The sequence below is a fragment of the Phoxinus phoxinus genome, assembly GCF_949152265.1.
Source record: "Phoxinus phoxinus genome assembly, chromosome: 21".
NCBI lineage: Eukaryota > Metazoa > Chordata > Actinopteri > Cypriniformes > Leuciscidae > Phoxinus > Phoxinus phoxinus.
Window position 1 is genome coordinate 22,971,739 of NC_136896.1, and position 20,379 is coordinate 22,992,117.

A 20,379-nucleotide genomic window follows, 5' to 3' on the forward strand; every position below is an offset into this window, starting at 1 on the left:
TGCTATCTGGTTGCTGGGGTGTTTGCTATAGTGTGAACTCTTACTGGCCCAAATCAAAAGAGCCTTCACATTTCTGTGACATTATGGTCTAGATATGGCTTTGCTTCCCTCTTTCAATGCAAGTCTATATAAAATGTTACCCGTTTTATCATCTTCCAGTTTCAGGCAAGAATTCTGATTGCTTAGAAAGTATGAGCACTATGAGGTATTATTCATGTCTGCAGCACAAAAAGTATTGAGACAATTACATGCTGGGGATAATGGAAATAAAAATATCAATTCAAAAATAGTGATTTCTGAACCCAAGGCCAGAAAAAAAGAAAATTCATAACGCATATGGAGAAAGGTATAATCAAAAGTAGTTAATGTGACTCATGCGCTAAAGGGACCCTTTACATAAAATGTAATAAAGCATTCCGCAAATATTTTTTTTAATATACATCTTCATAAAATGTAACGTACACTATAAGTAAATATGTACAATATACTTTGTATTATATTACCCTGGCCAGTAACTGCTTCAATTGGGTTTCTAATACAATACTTATATTGTAAATAATTAATGGATTTTTCTTTTCTTTTACGGTTTAAGCAAATTTGCTGCCATGTAACTCCATAGAGGTTTACACTGTAAAGAAAATGTGAAAGTAAATCCAAAGTCTTCTGAAGCTGAACATAAGTTTTTTATGACTACTTTCAGTTCATATTCTAATATGGAGAATAGGAGAAGGAGAAGTTGTGTGATGTCAGATACAGATGGACTACCTTTACAGTGCTTGACCTCTCCTGATATTTGTAAACTTTCTTTGTATGCAGTGTTTCGGATGACATTGAGTAAATGACAACTCATTTATGGACTAACTATCCTTTTAAGTGCTCTTAAGTTGGACACTTGAGACAGTATGCAACTCTTGTTAATGTTTGAAATGATTGGTCTCTTTAAGAAATGTCAGCATGGCCTGAGCTGTATCAGAGGGTGTTCTCTGGCACAGCAGCTCTGCGCTTATGGTCTTGGCAGCTGGTGCTGTTGATAAAGTGTTCCTGTAGCTATTGGGGTTGTTAATGAGTCTAGAGGCTGTCTGCTGTAATGAGCAAAGCTAGCACAAAGTTCACGGTTAACCTGCACCCTGCCTGACTGAACAGTACCAGGGTCTTACTGCCAAAAACAGAAAACATGACAAAAGTACTGCTACGTTACTATAAAACCACAGATAGACTGCTGAACAACTGCATTTATTTTGGAGGCACTTACTTTGCTGAAGACGCTATGAGCTGAGAGTCCTTGTACGCGATCAGGTAGGCCTGGTTTTCTGGATTGTGAACGGTTACCTGTATCAAAAGAATACATAAAAAATATGTATATATTTCTTTTTAAATCCTCTTAAATTGTCAAATTAGCATCTAAACATATTCAAAATTTTGAGGTTAGTAAAAAAATGATATTATTTTGCAATAAGTCTCTTATGTTTACCAAGGCTGAATATATTTGATCAAATATAGTAAAAACTGCAATATTTTTAAGTATTATTGCAATTTAAAATAACTTTTCTATTTGAATATAGCCTATTTTAAAATTTTAATTTATTCCTGTGATGCAAAGCTGAATTTTCAGCATCATTACTAAGAAAAACAGCACTTTTTTAACATTATAAATCTATTTACTGTCACTTTTGATAAATTTAAAGGGATGGTCCGGAGTAAAATCAACCTAGGGTCCTTTGCACCAAGACCTCGAGCCAAATATTCAAATATTAATTCATGACTGCTGAATAAAAGTATTAATTTATTTCAACAAAAAACATGGCCCCACACATCTTTGGAAAGTCAACGAAAATGTCTTATTGTAAAAACCATGTGACAGCATATCATTTTATGCTGTTAATGCTGTAATGTACGTGAAATCTATGTTAATGGGGTTTGTAGTTCAAGTAGAAACAGCCTGGATCTACTTGATCTTATTCAGGGCAATTTATCCACCTTTTAAATATGAGAGTGGGCGCGGCCATTTGTAACTTGAATGTGTGAGGCTTCTGGTGTCATTCGCTTCCAGTTATTTTTAGCTGTACAAAACTATCCGTTATGCATCTTGATATTGCAAACTGGAATTTCTTATGGAATGTCTCACACATTTACAAAAAAATGGCTTACTTCCACATTGCAAAATAAGGTGGATACTCCACCTGGCAGGTAACAATAAAAATTAATGTCTAAGAATCACAACTCAAAAGTGTGGATAAATATCAGACTTACACTTTCTAGAACACGAAGACATCTCTCAGCCCCCCACAATGACGCCACAAGGTTCTCCTTATCATCCTCTCGGCTCAGGTTCTCCACACACTCTTTAACTAAGGAAACACGCACATAAACTCACTGTTAAAATAATCTTATTCGAAAATGCATGCATCTTAAACTCAAAAGGGACCATCACTAATACAAAATAAACATCTCTCTGCTCTTCGATTTTAAATAATAAATAGGTCATTAATACTATACAGGTCACTTCAGCAAATACACTGTAAAAGCAGAAGACCTTTATCTACAATGTGGTCCAGGCCTCCCAGAAGCCGGAGTTCTTCTTTAAACCAATCCCCCGCTCTCTTTGACGTCAACGACAACAACGTCTCCATGGCTAAATGTCCCGTCTGCCGAGAAAAAGGCAAATGCACAATCAGTCTGAGAGATATTATAAAAAAACATTCAGCTATAATGACTATTATGCAAATGTAAAAGTTCTATTTGCTGAACAGAACATTAAAACAAATGTAAATGGAGAGCGTGACATGCAAAGAAACACGACTTGATAATATTAGTCAGTCTTATGGCTCAAGCAAAAACATTAAAACAAGTAAATCAAATACTTTAGTAAAGGGTGCTTTTGAATTAATTTATGAATTTAGAGACAACATCTTGTAGATGGTTTAATCACGGTGCTTTAGTGTGCAAACATTCTAAGTAGGCTGTCACACAGGATCTGTTGTGTTCAGTTTGTGTATTTTTAATTGCTGGCCTATGTGCACATGCTCCAGATGTCTTTGACAAGTGAGTCATGACTCATGTCTCTGTTTTTTTCAACGTACAAAAATAACAAGTCAAGTAAGTACAACTCAACTTTTAAAATCCTAGAATTATATTTCTTTCTGATTTATTTTCTGACCGCTTACAAAAACTACACTGTCAACAGCATGTTAAACCTTCTCCAATAAAGAGTTGATAAAGAGTCCAAATTTGTTTTAAATCAGTTTGGAGTTAACTATTCCTTTAACACAGAGACTAGAGTTAAGACAGAGACAATCCACCTAATAATAGATTTTGAAAATATCCCTAGAATGCACAATCCAAGCTCTGAAGTGCATCCACTAGGTCGGAGGAGCAGAAACTGAACCTTTCTGAAAACCCCAAATGAACACAATCTCTCATACGCATGGTCTATCACAAATGCAGAATAATAAAAAGTTATTGTCCTGTCCAAATCCTGGACAGGAAAGTTTGCAGATGGAAACAAACAGAACTACAGCACTGCTGCTAAAGCACAAGTTGATCTCAAGCTCACCGTGATATTCTCCAAGTCGAGATGCTTATTGTGGACGGTTTCGCAGAGTTTGCGAATCTTTTCTTTCACTTTGTTCATCTCTTTCGTCGTCAACTGATCAGCAATGGATTTGTCCAGTTCTAATTCCAGTAAACGAATCATTAGATCTAAACTGGCCCGATCCAGGTCCATATTCAGGCGGTCTCGGCTGAGAATGTACATAAGAGAGGCCGTACACAAAGCTAGATTCTGAGGAAGGGACAAAGACAGCAAAGTAGAACAGATTAAATGTATAAAGACATCAGCCAGGAAAGATTTTAGGAGAGTCACAAGTCTTTGGACTTACTGAATGTTGAGGTGCATCACTGAGAGTTTTAAAGACCTGAGCCACTTTCCCACGAGCCCTCAGGTGCATCCTGAAACTGGGCATGGCGCACCGCGTGGCCAAACTAATAACACTGCACAGGGATTGTAACGAACAAACATTAGGTCATAGCTTAAATATTGGATAATGGTCAGATTATACAGTGAGGAATGATTTCTGTACCTAAGGCAGCGTGTGTTAAGGGGTTGACCAGTCTTCAGACCAGTGGCAAGATACTCAAAGTCATCGGTGAACTCCTGATTCTCGCCAAACTCTACCACATCATTGAAGTGCTTCACATGCTGGACAACGGTGTACAACTGTAGAGAAAAAGCAAGCATGTTGTTGGTTATTTTGTGGGCTCAGTTACCATTTACCAGTGCAACAGAGCACAGTGGTGTCAAAGCTACATGCAGTGTTAATCTCATCAACAAAATTACTGACAGAAACATTCTCTGATAATGGGTTCTGCTTTTCTGAGGTATATAAATACGCATGCAAAGGAATGTAATTCCCCAAGGGCAGCAAAGTATTGCATGTTAAGCTTCATTATTCGCTGATAATGTAGACCTACAAGCTAATAGAAAGACCCCAAATCAGAGTTATAACAAACAAAAGCACAGTGTTATTTGTTATAACTTTTTGGGGCCTGAAAACTGCCTAAATGTTGAACAATCCAAACAGCTTACAACTTTTAGCTTAAATGAAAACTGACCATTCATTCAGTGAGTGGGCAAAGTAAGGGGTGAGGGCTGTAACTTGTAACGTAGGTGGGCTTGCACACCTTTCTAACTGCTTAACAGCCAAAATAAGAATTACTCTACAGAACATCAGTGCTTTCTGGGCCCCATCAATAGGTATTTATGTTTTATTATAACAGTCTTAATGATCATGGCAGAGCTTTCAATATGCTGCCACTGAGACATTCAAATCCAAAATTTATAGAAAAACAGCTGCACTACTTTGTATGCATATTTAAGATAAAGCTTTATGCCTTTATCATTTGTTCCATGCCACTGAATTTCAAATTTAATTGGCTCCTGCTTGGGCCTTCAGTATTACGTTGCCAAATGTTCAAATGTCTAGAGGATTATAAATGTCTTAACGTAGTAGTTAAGCCATACCTAATAATACAGAATCAGCTTTTTAATTTTTTCAGTACAACACCCAAGTGAGTGTTTCAAAGATGTTTCCAGTCTAACTCAAGCCCAGGCCTGGGACAAAGGGTCCAGTTGTACCATCCTATTGGCAGTATTGTGCATGAACTATCTGGATGTGTGTTGTTGAAGTATAGATTTTGATATACATATTGATTTTGAATATTTCAGACAGTTCCAGTACTCATTTTCAGCATCTCAGATAAGCTCGGTTGACAGTAAATGCAGCTAACTCCATCTCTGTGTGTGATGAGAGTTTAACGTACAATTAGGAATGCAATGAGCACTAATTACAATTTATTTTCACAATTTCAAAAATTTTTGAGGACAGGTTACAGCATTTCATGCTTTTCACACATATCACAGATTTTGATGAGAAACATTTATAACCCTGTTTCTTGAGGGTAAACTCTTGGAAGTAAAGAAATTAATTTTACTATTATTTTAATAGTAAATTACCGTTAATTTAAATGAATACTTGTGAAATATTCATTTTTATTTTACTGTGTAGTTAACGCCCTTAATGTTGGGGCAATTTGTCTTTGTGGTACCGCGATTGTTGTTGTGGCTCTTATTTTGATGGTGCGGCGGGCCTTTATTTTAATGCCTGGGCAAACAGTGCTTGCATTCTCCGTGTTCATTAGTTTACGATATGTCTAACAGTCCTGTCTAATACGTTATTAAATAGAACTTTTATACATAGTAATGAAAATTTAGTAGCGTTTGCCGTTTGGTTAATGTCCAGTGTTGCAAGCTGAGCAGAAACACAATCATGTTTGGCTTTGTCCCCACAAAGTTGCGTTGGAGTTTCTCATTAGCGTAAAGGTTAAGAGGCCCATCTATCACTGTTTCATGTTAGTAAAGTTAGTTTCTGGAGTAAATATATAGGCTATAATTTGTAATCTTTTTTAAAATGGCGGGTGCTGGTGTTTCGCGTGTGTTTGGCCAATCAGTGTATACTAACGTCACGGTTAGTTCCTATAGTGCTCTGAAGTAGGAGGTAAATTAGTTTCCTAGTTTTCTTAGTATTCCTAGAACTAAAATCGTTCCTACAAAAGGAGTTCCTAGAAATAATATTGTTCCTAGTTCCAGCGGTGCGAACACGCCAAAAACCAGGAACTTCCGCTAATAGTTCTAGGATCTATGAAAAGGTTCCTCCGGTGCGAAAGCCCCTATAGTTTACAGTACTGGGTAAGTATCTCAATGTTTCCCATTCATTAACTAGACTAACAGTCGAATCTGTCCCGCCAAAGTTTAATAATGAACAAAGTATATTTAAACTTCTGATAATAAAAAATAAGGTCATTAACATTGTGTTTTGCATCATTGCTTTGGCAAGGTATCTGTCAAATGAACAAATATTGACAGGCTTAATCCCCTTATCAAATCGCAAAAGGCGATTGACTTAAGTCTATTTGTTTCAAAGTGACGTGTGCACTTTGTGAACTGCCCACAGGCCGATCATGTAAGCAGTGAATGAATGCAGTTAACTTAATTTCTGCATGTGATATGAGTTTACCGTGCATTTAGGAACGCAACAGGCACCAGTTATACATTTTCACATTCGCACAAATGGCAAAATTTGTGTGAAGAAAAGTAATGTAATTTATTAAGTATGTGTATATGACTTTTTTCTTTCAACGTGCACTAGATTGATGTAAATTTAAAATTTATTATATTTTGTTATGGAGGATCTATAGTCCCCTATAGAGAGACTGAGGTTAACACCCCACCCCCATAGTCTTACAAAAGCCTATGGGATTTTCCCATAATGCAATGGATTCGAAAATATGTTTCCAGTGAGAAAAATTAAACATTGTATTAGCCATGAATGTAACATCTTTCTAGACTCATGCTAAAAGTTAAAATATTTTGTAAAAAAATAAAATAAAATAACTGGATTAAACATGCAAACCAATTTATTTATTTTCAAGACAAAAACTGGATGTCACTTCACTTGTTGAATTAAACATGCAACATGTGGACGAGACAACATGCATACTACATACATCTAAAATGTTTATTACAGCATAGTGTTGCATGCTATTTTGAAAAAAGTATTAGGCAATATGCACATGATTTGAAGCTATGCAGCAAGTTTCTATATTGTAGAAAATCAGAAGGGGGCGTCAAGTTTTTGCACTCACCTCCTTGTGTTCTTTCCTACATTTGAGTGCAGTGACCATGTCCTGGTAAGGTTCTGTGGGAATGGTGGTGGACTTGGTGACTTTGGGAGGAGGGGCTGGAGCTTTGAACACTCCGTCGTCCTTGTTTGAGTTCGACTCTTTACTGCCTCCTGATGCAACAGCCTGTGCAAGAACGACTCAGAATTAAAGCATAACAACATGTTTGGAAGCACTGGCAGAGTTGATTCACATACACCATGAGCTGCCAACAACCAACCCACTGCTAGTTATGTAACATGATGACTAAAGATGGGCTACAGAACATTATAAATTCCTCATGCAGCAATGGCTAAAAGGCCAAATCCACAACCAACTAAATAAAACGCTTCGAAGATGGCCAAGCTCCACATCCTTGAATGAATAATGCAATGTTTTGAAAACTTCTTTATAGGAACAATACAAACGGAGGTGCTGAGCTAATGAGAATGCTTACAAAACAGTTCAAGTGAAGCGTAAGCATATCTGTCAGTGTGCTTAATATTACAGTGGGCTTCACTGGTGGCAGCAGATGCAGGCTGCCTAAATTGTGTGGGATTGATTGTGTTTAGATGGCAAATGTAGAGAGCGAGGAAGAGGTTGTTAGTAGAGTGAGAAGTGCATAATGTGGGGAGTGTTTGCACAAAGCACCGAATCAAAATTCACACCATTTGCTTTAATACACATTTCTGGTTTTAATGTGAATGATTCAACAAGCTCAGTTATTGCAAAGAAAAAAATGCATGTTTCAGAATTATTCATTAAAATGTAAACTTGCTTCACTTCGAAAAATAAATAGTAGACTGGTGAAGTAATGTAAAAAAAAAAAAGAGCTGACCACTGTAATTGCAATGTGAACACAGCCCAAACATACCTAAAGACTAGGAATATCACTAATAATTATTTTGGTAATAGACTAATCGTTTGTTAATTTTTTTTCGTTCGACGATTAATCTGATTTTTTTTTTTTTTTTTTTTTTTTTTTGGTGGTGGTGGAAAAAAAAAACACCTAAGTGAATAAAAGGCTTTAAAATTACTTAAAATACATAGGCTAGTTTGTAATAATGAAGCAACAATAATTGGTTCAAATGAGTAAATATATGGTTTTATTGAACAACACTGTTAAAATACAAAATGTAATATACATAATATAAAAAAATATATTCATGTACATTACGTATTATAACAAATGACTGACGTGTGTGCCAATGGCCTGGTGATTGTTGTTGTTCCTTGTTTAATTATTGCCAAACATCACTTAATTCAAACGTCCACTTAATCTTTAATATTTGGCCACTACTTTGCGATTGAAATGCCACACCCATTGTCATTTCTTGAAAAAGAACATGTGAACACACCAAGTCAAAACCCATATCTACAGGAAAAATGTTTATTCAACTTTTCTTTCCATGATACCACAAATGTTTGATTAACATTGAGACAGAGAGCCTATAAAATAAGACCTACGGATCTAATTTATTTTTTTCCCAGCAGTTAACCAAATGTTCATTTAAGACATAGATAATGTTAGTGTGAATACTCGGCAAGATATGTGTATATCGGAATCGAGCGCTGTCTGACAGGCGTCTTTGTGCGCACGCTTTTGATGTGTCAGTCAGTGTGAATAAGTTCGTTTTTTTTACATCAGCATGAGTTTGAAAATCACATGTTATTCATTCAGAGTCATGCCATTAAGATTTCGCTATGAATATTCATAAAGTTGGAATGCTGCACTTTACAACGATACCAAACTTGTACTGAGGGGAAGCGCCAGTCGTTCAGAAGTGAGCAAAGAATAACACCGATTATTCATGGATTATTAAAACAGTTTTTATAGGATTTAGGAAGGTACATCTTTCAGAAAACATACAAATAAAGATCATTTTAGACTTTAATTACTATTTGGAGCATTGGGATAACTAGACGAGAGCATAATAACAAATTTTTGTGAAAATCTAACATTCGACCAAAATTGACACTTTCACTTGTAACTTAAGTAGCCTGTGCGCATTCAGACTAATTTTACCAGCACGGGTCACATATAATTATATATTTTTTCTGAATATTAGTTTATATATTTATTTGGTTTTAGTTTTTGTATTTTCCATATGCCGGTAGTTTCAGTTTCAATTTAATTAAATTTGTTTAGGCTTGGTGTTTACAATAATTGTTTATAATGAATGCCACTATAATTTACATTTCATTTCATACTTTTCACTCTGATGCGATTTGACAATGCAAATTTGACCCGGTGTGACAGTCAGATGAAGCTCGAATAAATTAATTCGTTATCCTCCACAATCTACTGCAAATTCCATCCAATCAATTCCTGATGAATAAAATCAAGTCTCTACATAAAATCACAAAACTAAATTAAAGTGGAAGGCGAATGTCATTTCATATTGACTTTAACAGCTGGGTTCTGGTGCTAAGCTATTACTGTTCAACACTGAGGGAACACCAAAGTAGAAATGTGTGGAGTGCTATCATAGAGGTAGGAGATTTCGAACAAAAGTGACAATACACATAGCCTGAAGTGCTTTCTAAAGTGGACTAACGGCTGTGTTGAGGTGTTCAGTGGAGTGTCCTGTGCTTGGTGTTATACTCACTGGAGGAGCTTGAGATCGTGATGGAGGCGTGGGTTGCAGTTCTTCTGCCTCTGGATGGTTCCAGTGTCTTGCATTATACACAGCTTTAGTAGGCGACTGTGGAAATAACAGAAACACTCTTACACTGAGGGCATTTTTACACAAGAGCTTATTCTAAGGTTAATTTAATGTCTTCATTGTCTTTGCTCTTTGGGGTCATTAGGTTTGGGTGGCTTGTATCAAGGACAACAACCCCATTTTAAGATTGAACAGAATTACTAGTTTTCCCTTAAGTCAGTTTCACTGAAAGAAAAATCTACTTAAATTTTTAAATCATTATTTAGAGAATATTGTGAAACAATAGTTTTAAATGTTTTTTAACATGTCAAACCTGACACAAACCAGACACGTCATGATACACAATAAAGGGAATTTTTCTATTTTATATTAAAGTTTTTGTCCTAACCAGCCACGACAGTGATGGGCGATGAGCAACAGGGGATTACATTTTTTTTGTTTCAAACCGAGAACACGATTCTCGCACGATTCTGAACAGACAACTAAAAACTATTTTCACTAGAGGTTCTAACAAAATGGTAAATGCTGCCAGTCTATTTAATCTGAAATAATTATATTAATAAACATTTTGAATGAATGATTCAATGACGCACATAAATACTTCAGTTGTTTGTATTACTGAATGAATCAGCGTTTTTTGAATGAATTTCTTCAATCTATTCACACTTTGAATGATTCAATGACATACATTTTTGATGGTGTAACAATGTATGCAATTGATAAAATCGTTATTTGAAGCACCAAGTAACTTTCAAAAGTTGATTTGCTCTATTTTCGCTACTGTAGACATCAGTGTTTATATCCTATTCCAAGTACTTCTGTGATAATATTAATATTTATAAACAGAGAAATAACATTTTGGTTGAAAAGACTGTTTGTTTCATAGCTACATACTGAACATAACTGCTCTCTGGATTCAGCAGCAGTGTGAACACAGATTTGAATGTTTGTCAAAGGTTTAACAGACACGGGTGAATCGTTGTCATTTAGAACTGAGTGTGGGTGTTTGAATTGAAATTGCGATCCTTTAATGATTATTTGTGCAGCTCTACTGAATTGTTTTCTATAATCTTAAAATGGTTTGTTTTAAACAGCCATTATGAAAGCGACAATTCACCTCAGATGTTGAAAATAGATGAAAAGAAGGGTGATATCGAAGTGTATTCCATGCGAAAGACTATCAGTCACCAAGTATGTATTTTGAATAATGGTAACTTTGAGCTGCATTGCAATGCGCCATACAGGCAACGCTGAAACTGATACTTCACTTCATAGAGATCGATGGCATTGATTTAATCATTGACCAGCACTGACGGCATTCAAATATTTCGCTTTCCTTAGACGTGGCAAACTTTTTTTTTATTTATGAATATATAACTTGACTTGAAGTCGATCTCTCTCTACATAAAGTATCAGTTCAGGTACCTGTACCATTTTAAAAGTATGGATTTGGCACCGGTTTCGTAAAAAATCCCAAACGATACCCAACCCTAGGACTTATCAATAATACTTATTTTATGTACTGATAAAAAAAAAATCATTTAGTTGCGAGTTCTAGACATCAGTGCGCTTCCAGAGAAAGTTTGCCCACACACTAATGTTTGGCTATGAATCTTATCACATCATATCTGGTTTAGGGCTGTCACTTTTGAGAAAAATCTAATTCGAACGTATATCAAATACCAAGCTATGTATTCGAATATATTATAGATATGAGCAACAGATATGAGCTGCATTTTATTGATCATCAGCTAACATTTCAAAATCAAAGACTGCAATAAGAGAGAGCGGAAGCCCTGGTAAGATAATTTCGTTTCTTTATTTTTAATGAAGATTATTATTATTGTGTGTTAAAGCGTCTGCGACTTTCACTTTGATTTGCGATAGTTTGCACGTTGGCTTGCCGCTTGATGAATAGATCATCTGCGGTGATGCGTGTTGCAGCGCGCCGTCATATCTGACTATATATCTGCCTGTAAAATGCTTTCAAAATAACACGCTTTTTTAAAATAAAAAAACAAACGGTCTAATCATAGACAGTAAAAAATGCGCTACACATGGCACTTTAAAAACCGGATAGTTTATTTGTAGTTCGATTACGGATATTTCACGTCATGTTCGAATGCATATTCGGGTATCGAATAAAAAGTGACAGCCCTAGTCTGGTTAGGAAGCAAAATAGAAGAGAGTGGGACAGGATTGTCCCACAAGCTGGGATTCAAACATGGGTCGCCAAAGCGCCACAGCACTGAATGGCATTTTTTTTTCCATTTTCTGAAGAGAATGCAATTTGTGCTTGTCTGTCCAAAATCACACTCAAGGATGAGCAAAAATAAGAGCGAAGTTTTCCTTAGCAAACAACTATAATGCAAAGGGAACAAAACATCCATTTTTGGCAATTACTTAGCCACAGTGGTAAAAACAAAAAAAAACATCAATACTCATGTTAATGAAGCAAATACATGAGCATTCAGAGCCAAAAAACACATTGTGAAAAGAGACCTGTGAGAGTTGGGACTGGAATCGCACATGGGTTCAAACAAAGCAACTAAATCAACTGTGAATCCCGAGAATACATCCAAATCCACTCTAGTTATGAAGATAATTGTCTGTAAATTTTTCGATGCATGAGCCTCTGCTCCACTTTGCACAAAGATGGCTATATTCCTTCTTCAACCGTAATCATGTTTGTAATTAAAACTCATTAAGAAGTGCTACATTTCTCAGCTTGTTTGTTTTGGCGGAGTGTGAATTGAAGCGCAGGTCATTTGTCTCAGTGGGAGCACATTCAAAGCAGACTGCAGGAATACTCTGTATGTGAACAACTCACAGAGGATGCCAGATCGAGTCAAACTGCAGGAACTGACGGCGCACAAACAGCCAAAAGGGAAGGGGGTGATAAAAGTGCACTTGGCTACAGGAGGAGGAGTAGGCGCAGTCCACTGGGTAACACTGAGGCTTGGTTTTTATTAATAATGAAGAGAAAGAGTCTGGCCCTCAACATATCTCTGCAGGAGACTGGTTTTAATCTTCTGTAATTAAGAAGTGTTCTTCATGCTAGCAGGGAGTGAAAGTCTATCTCCACCCCATACAGAGCTCCACATGCTGGGCTAGAAGCTTCCAGAAGGTCTTGCAGAGAGAAATCAAAACTGCCCCCTGAAGTGTTTTTTCTACGAGTTGGAATCCCCATCTAAAGACTGGGAATGACGCTGCCAAGTAAGACCTCCAACAGGACCAGGTCTCTCAACCACTGAGCAGCTCTGACAAGCAAACTGCTGAAACAATCTACACAAACACACAAATACAAACGCTTCTAGCTATGCAAGCTTATGTTATGTCTGAAACTCCACAATGCAATGAAAAAAAGTGCAGACACGATGTAAATGTAACAGATTCATTGTGCAGTAGACAGTGTCATCGATTATAATGGGAGTTATGGCGAGTTCAGAACTGATAAACTATCACTGATAAACACTGAACTGGAGTGATTGACAGCTCAAGAGATTAAACAGGGAGAGTTCTTTGCTCAATTTCTGTATATAATTTATTCATTTAAATAACATGATTTTTTATGTTTTTATATTAATTTGCGGGGAAAACATCTCACTGTACTGTACATTATTCCTTACAGTTTAAAAAGAACTTAAGTTGTCTGTCTACCACATGTTTACATAGAAAACAATGGAAAAGCAGCGCAGACATTGTGTTGTGTGTCTGTGCTAGATACCCCAACAGAAGGGTCCCAAAAAAGTGGTACGGAACAGTGGTACCATTTGGTATTTTGGTACTGACAATCGAAGCGGAAATAATTGCGTACCGTACATTACCTAGGGCTGGGCGATTAATCGATTAACTCGAATGTGTAGTGTACGTCAATTTATTTGAATGAAAATCGGTTTTCTCTAACATCCGCCGACGCACCTCAGCGTTTGCCATAGAGTTACACAAACAACATGGGCAAATGAGCAAGACCCCGGCAGCACAAGAACACCCGCCAAAAACATTTACAAACTGAATCTGCAGAGCTGGCATCTCTGACAATTGCGTGAGTCTCACTGGGAATGAGTGACTTTTCACACGCGTTCACGCCACACATCCATTTTCTCACACAGAGAAAAAAACGGCGAAGCAAAGAGGACACTGAAACCGACAGACAAGACAGAAAACGTAACTATTGATATGAAACAAAATCTCAGCTCTCAGATTCTGTCAATTTAATTATGAAATTCAAACCATAAACACCATTTTGCCGCTTGTAAATGTGACGTGACAGCTCGCTGACGGATCTCAGGTCAAGCGGCATGTGAACCGATCATCTGTTACTCTTTACTACTATCTTAATTAATAGTAAATAAACGCAAATGATCAATAGGTAATTTGAAAGATACAGTTCAACTTACCGAAATGTAATAAAATAGATTGATCAGTGTTTTTCAACTGTGGAAAGAGGTCCATAAACAGCTGGAGAACAATGTCATGTAACGTTACATTCACCTCAGGAAAGCCATTTAATGACCATAGCACACTAGTTGGCCTTAAAAAATTGCTATGGAGAGGAGTATTTTGCTAAATATGATAACTATATTACATATTTCTTATATTTTTACCTATATCATTCAAATATTATAACGTTATGATAAAAAACACATTATATTTAATTTGAGATTAAATATGTATTTTTAACCTTTAATGATAACACCAGCTGACTGGCTCTGTATGTTTACAGCATTAGGCGAGTTCTTTTAGGGGGGGGGGGGGGGCGAAAAATTTACAGAACACATTAACATATCTACTGTACTTCAAATCACAAGAGTTAAATTCAAATTGTGAAATTTGTGTCAAGCAATAATAAAAACATTCCATTGTACCATGTGTTGTCAATGTTACATCAACATTAGCTACAGAGTAATTATTTCAGTACAGTCAGGCACTTCTCCAGCTGAACTACTAATGGGTTTAAAAATAAATGTACAAACACATAAAAATAAACAATTTATCTATTACTCAAGTAATTAGGGACACCATTTTTGTGTTAGATAAGTTATAATTTAGATTTAATTGCTTATTCATTTATTATTGGTTTCCCTAGCAATAGCCTAATCACTTTGATGTGCCTGAGAAAGCTTCTCTCAGATCATGATGTAATAAATATTAATATTGATGATCTTCATCGGTTGCTCTGGCAGATATGCTCCCGTTATTTATCATTACTTATTTTTTTAAGTTAATTTAACAGTTATTTTGAGAGAGAGAGAGAGAGAGAGAGAGAGAGAGAGAGAGAGAGAGAGAGAGAGAGAGAGAGAGAGAGAGAGAGAGAGAGAGAGAGAGAGAGAGAGAGAGAGAGAGAGAGAGAGAGAGAGAGAGAGAGAGAGAGAGAGAGAGAGAGAGAGGGAGGGAGAGGGAGAGGGAGAGGGAGAGGGAGAGATGACTCCACATAAATGATTCATGCAGGAGAATCAGTCTGAGTTTGAGTATCGAGTGCGAGGTGAGCAGGTTCTGCCCTTGGCATGTTCAGCCGAGGAGGAGGAGTCACTGCAATGCTGAGCTTTGACCAGTTTCAAACACCTCTCATATTTCACAACTATCATGAATAAGAACATCCCTTTCAACTCTTCCTTCAATAGAGGCTGTATTCAATGCTTTATGACTGGAACACTTAAACATTTGCTTGCTGTAATATATGAAGAGGTGCTTGGGGAATTGATGATTTAAATGTCACCAAGTTATTTTGCTAGATTTTGCAAAAATTATAGGGGTCGTGAAGAATTAAGAAATCAAATTTCCCTGATCTTTTGACATGAAAGGGGTCATTGTACCATAAAACATGCAGTAAGTTTCAGAAGTCAAAACTTCCTTGTTGATCCAAAAACAGCTCAAATTATATACTTAAAAGCGATCAAAGAACGCTCCCTTTTTTATGATCATTGGAGCTGTCAGTCAAACCCCTGTTATAATCAATTAACCGGTCAACACTTCACAAGGAATGTCTTATTTCCATCGTTTTTGCAATGCTTTAGTTATAATGCAAGCATTCACGAGAATGCAGGAACTGAGTTGCAATGGTAATCACTGCACCAGTGCGCTCAACAGACATGACTGTGATCAGCTACGACGCAACCTTTTATGCAGTGGGTGTAAATTTAAATATATTACCCAATCAGAGCAGTGGGTAATTAAAGTAAGAGCAGCAAGTCTTACAAGTCTTACTTAACATATAACCAGAAGTTATTCTGGTTATTCTCCTATTAACCCAATTCATGTGATTAGAGGTTTATCCATGTAGACTTCCTTTTTTGCAAAAGTTACTGGGGTTCACATGGCAATGAGAAAATTTAAAATAAAAATGTAAAAAAATCAAGTATTTCATAATTTATATTGCAACTGTAAAATTACAACACTAATATTTATGGAAGTTCAAACGTTAAACCATCTAACTTTTATTTTGATGAAAATCACAGGAGGTCCCCTTGAAGTCAATAATTGTATCCCTTAAAGCTCATCTTTGATCATCAAAAATTCCTTGGAAAAATAATGTCTTAATGCCTTAAAATAGCTTAAATGTTAAAATGTAACTACACCCTTTCCTCATTTAGTATATGCGGTTCTATGACTAAGAAAATTAGCCCCGCCTCCACTCACTCACACCAGCTCAGAGATCTATTTGTTGACGATCACACGTTGACGTGATTGGTTACAAGGTAGTTTGTGACGTCAGAAAAGCCTGCGATTTCAAACCCGTTCATTGGTTCACTGGAGTTTTAAGGAGAAAATACTCAGCAATGGTGTTGACTTATGCACTTGTACATGGTTTGTCTTGAGATTGGTCCATACAGTTGGCTCGAAGATCATTAAAAAGACACTAGCCAAGTTTCCATCCAAGGATGATTTTTTGCAAAAAAAAGGTTTAGCGCATCAGGATGTTTTTTACAGATATAGCTGATGGAAATGCCATTTAATATGTAAAGTTATCTATAAGTACGCCATTTACAGGCTAATAGAAAGTGTAAACACTGTGGCGCTATCAAAACATTGCTCTGTTTAAGCATTTTCATGTTTAAAGATCAAATCACGACTTAATCATAACCCCAGAGAAGTCTGTGCATTAACTTCAGGAGCAGTCGTAATAATGGCTGAGCAGTCAGCGGGGGGGGGGGGAGAAACGTAACATTACTGTCAGTGTCAGTGTCATTACAGATAAAATTCAAAGTCCATGCCCGTTCCACCCTCTGCATTCCCTACACTTCTGCTAATGTACACAAACCAGAAAACAACAAATCAAATGCCTTCATTTCTTTACATAGATGCCATTTACTTTGGTGAAATGGGAAAAACATCCTTCTGATTCAAAAGGAAATTACAGAGTACACCACGCTCCAAAACACATACTCATGGAAAAGATTATGCTATGAAACTCACCTTCTTGGGTCCACTGAAGATCTTCCTGCTGCCCTCCTTGGCTTTCTCCTGAGCTTTGACCTGAGGTTTCCTCACTGTTTCAGACGGGAAGGGGACCTCTGGGAACTCCAGAGGATCTGTAAAACCACAAGCAAACATCAGCCATGTGCCTGCTAAATACATAAGAGAGCATAACACAAAGGCACAATAAAAGAGCAAAATAAAAATGAGAACACTAAAGGCAACTCAAACCTGTGTAAATGTCGATGTCTGAATCGTAGATATGATATATGATGTATACATATCTCATAAAATAACGCCTATTTCTGTACCATTGTGATTTTTATATTGATTTTGACGTTTTACTTTAAACAATACTATAATACAACGATTTATTATCATATGTTGATGTATAAATTAGTTTAAATGTATAAATCTTTGTATGTGCTTAACTGTCAGTAAATAATGTCAATGCAAAAGCCCTAAAAAAACAGGCTACATTTTCTGTATGCAAAAGTACTTAATTTTGCAATGAGAAAGAATCTAGACCCGTTCTTGATGACATTGGGGAGTGTCTGTGTAGATTTGCTATGCACTCATGCAGATACTGCGATGTAAACAGAGCCCAAAGTTAGATCCCCAGAAAGAGTGTTGAGTGTAAATACTGACCGTCTTTAAGGCAGTGACTGTCATCTGCAGTGTGACTGCTCTGAGAGTCCTGCATCTCCATAGGCTGAGGACTGTCAACATCGGTCTCTATAGACACCAGTGGCACTGCTACAGCTGCCGCAGCCTTCCTCTTGGCTTTCCTTCTTTCAGAGGATTCCTCGTCTTCCTCACTGTCACTCTCACTGAGTTCATCAAAGCCAAAGTATTTGATCCTGTAGTTAGAGCTTCCTGAAGCAGAGTCGTCATCCTCAACCACAGCATCAGCGTCATCAAACCCAAAGAGCTCCAGCTTACTGCTCTTCATCTTGCTCTGTGTGGGTTTGGAACGACTAAAAACCCAGACAAACAGTCAGAATCTCACACATGTAGACTTCAAATCAAACATGAAAGAATGAGGCCAAGTGAGAGCAACCAAATGAATTATGAATTTAACAGAATTATATGGCATCTTTCAGTGTTTTTTTCACATTTTGCTTCATCTATGTAAATACGTGAAGTTGATATCTCCAAATTAGGTCTGGTGAATCCAAAAATGTGCAATCCTCATCCTGATTTTATTTGATAGGGCCTGATATATATTTTTTAAATTGTACAAAAAAAGTTTCCACCGAAACTAGATGACATCACATACATATTTCTTTGATGTCTGGAGTTGGATGGAGTTAATGTTCATTTCATTTCTATTTTATTTTAAGCCGACATTCACACGGCAAGGTTATTTTTTCTTTTTTTCTTTCTTATTTGCTTAGGGCAGGGCTCTAGACTGTGACTAAATGGTTGCATTTTGCTACCCCTTTTGTTGCCACTACCAATTTGACCAACTGGTAAGCGCTGCCATTTCTGTTGTGTATGAGAAACATTAAATGGCAAACGAGCCACTCCACAGAAACCATTTATCAGCTGAGCCTCAGCCCAAAAGAGAACAGTGTGAGCTTAGAGCAAATGCATTTACTCACTGATGGGTAAACAGACAGCGCTAGCGCTGTAAGATCCAGTGAGAAGTGTTTGAGTTTGGTGCGGAGTATAGGTCTATGAGGTTTTTTCAATATACTTTAAGACAAACCATGTGCAAAAGACTTGAAATTACCCTTGTTCCCTATGTCACAAATATGTTGTAACCAATCATGTCAACGTGTGGGGCTGGCTTTAGCATATCATTAACTATTTGCGAAAAGCAGGGGGGGTCTCAAGAGAAGCCAGGTTATACTGCTATATTCTTCTGTTGATATGACTAATTTACATATGCATGAATCCGCATATACTAAATGAAGCAAGGGTGTAGAGTTTCATTCAAGCTATTTTAAGGCATGGAGAAATTATTTTCACAGGATTGTTTTTTTTATATATATATATATACAAGATGAGTTTTAAGGATTACAAATATTGACTACAGTGGGACAACACATTAAGTGTAAGTGGTTTAGGTTGGAGCAGTGGATTAATAGTAAATGGGTGACAAATTTGAGTTTAGCTTGCATTACTTCAAAAAGAGGCAAAAAAAAGAGAAAAAAAGACAGACACTACAGGAACATTGTCCAAAAATAGTATGAAAACAAATTTAGTACTATGAATTTCACATAATTACAGTAATGTTCTTACTAGGGATGTCAACGATTAATCGACGATCGATTAATTGTCGATAATACATTTAATCGATACAACTTCTCGATCATCGATTAAGCAGGTTCATGCGCATGCGTGCGTGCTGCTCAACCGCGAAACAAAGCCAGCGTGTTTTGTTTGGGACCATTTTACACCTTCATTATGACTAAGTTTTGCGTGTTCATTCTCAGCCTTTTGTTTTGTGCAAATGTAAGTTGTAATATTGTGTTTATTTTGTGTATGCCTAATCTATATCTGATTTATCTTATATTGGATGCATCCCTTGAATTAACGCTGTAGTGCGCGTGATCAGCTTCAGCGCGCGCAGCTCAAACGGCACTGCACGACTAATAATGACTATTAGGAGGACTGTCATATTACATAACATTATAAAGAGAACGATATTGTAATAAAACATTGTGCAATATTTGAGTTTAGTTGCCGTGTTGCGTTGCTCCAGGAAGAGTGCGTCCACAACATGATCATTCTGAATGAATGGCACTTAACTTAGTTCAAGGTCACTTGTGCATTCGCGTCATTTTGTGCAGAAATAATTTGTAATATTATATTTATTTTGAATATATCTGATTAATCTCATATAGGATGCGTTTCTTTGAGATAACATGCGCTAACAAACTAAGTGCTCCAGTTTAACGGTAGCCTTCATTCACCGCGCGCAGCTCAAACAGAAATGCACGACTAATAATAACAATGAATAATTTGGGACTGACATATTACATAACATGAGAACACTATTGTGTTAAATCGTTGTGAATGCATTGGGTTTAGTTGCCGTCTTCAGTGCGGTGTTCAGGGAGAGCACGTCCACAGT

General features: G+C 36.8%; 1 protein-coding gene across 1 annotated transcript in view; it reads right to left on the minus strand.

The window, feature by feature from the left end:
- The window catches only part of waplb (WAPL cohesin release factor b), a 52,840-nt gene that overhangs the window by 16,880 nt on the left and 15,581 nt on the right, over window positions 1-20,379 (minus strand). The window contains exons 4-13 of the mRNA XM_079595904.1: window positions 17,946-18,274; window positions 17,298-17,413; window positions 9,825-9,920; window positions 7,201-7,362; window positions 4,080-4,216; window positions 3,879-3,990; window positions 3,554-3,781; window positions 2,534-2,645; window positions 2,251-2,348; window positions 1,253-1,329 (exon numbers count right to left, since the gene is read on the minus strand). Of these exons, the coding sequence (XP_079452030.1) occupies window positions 1,253-1,329; window positions 2,251-2,348; window positions 2,534-2,645; window positions 3,554-3,781; window positions 3,879-3,990; window positions 4,080-4,216; window positions 7,201-7,362; window positions 9,825-9,920; window positions 17,298-17,413; window positions 17,946-18,274 (1,467 nt within the window). The remainder of the gene's footprint in view (window positions 1-1,252; window positions 1,330-2,250; window positions 2,349-2,533; window positions 2,646-3,553; window positions 3,782-3,878; window positions 3,991-4,079; window positions 4,217-7,200; window positions 7,363-9,824; window positions 9,921-17,297; window positions 17,414-17,945; window positions 18,275-20,379) is intronic.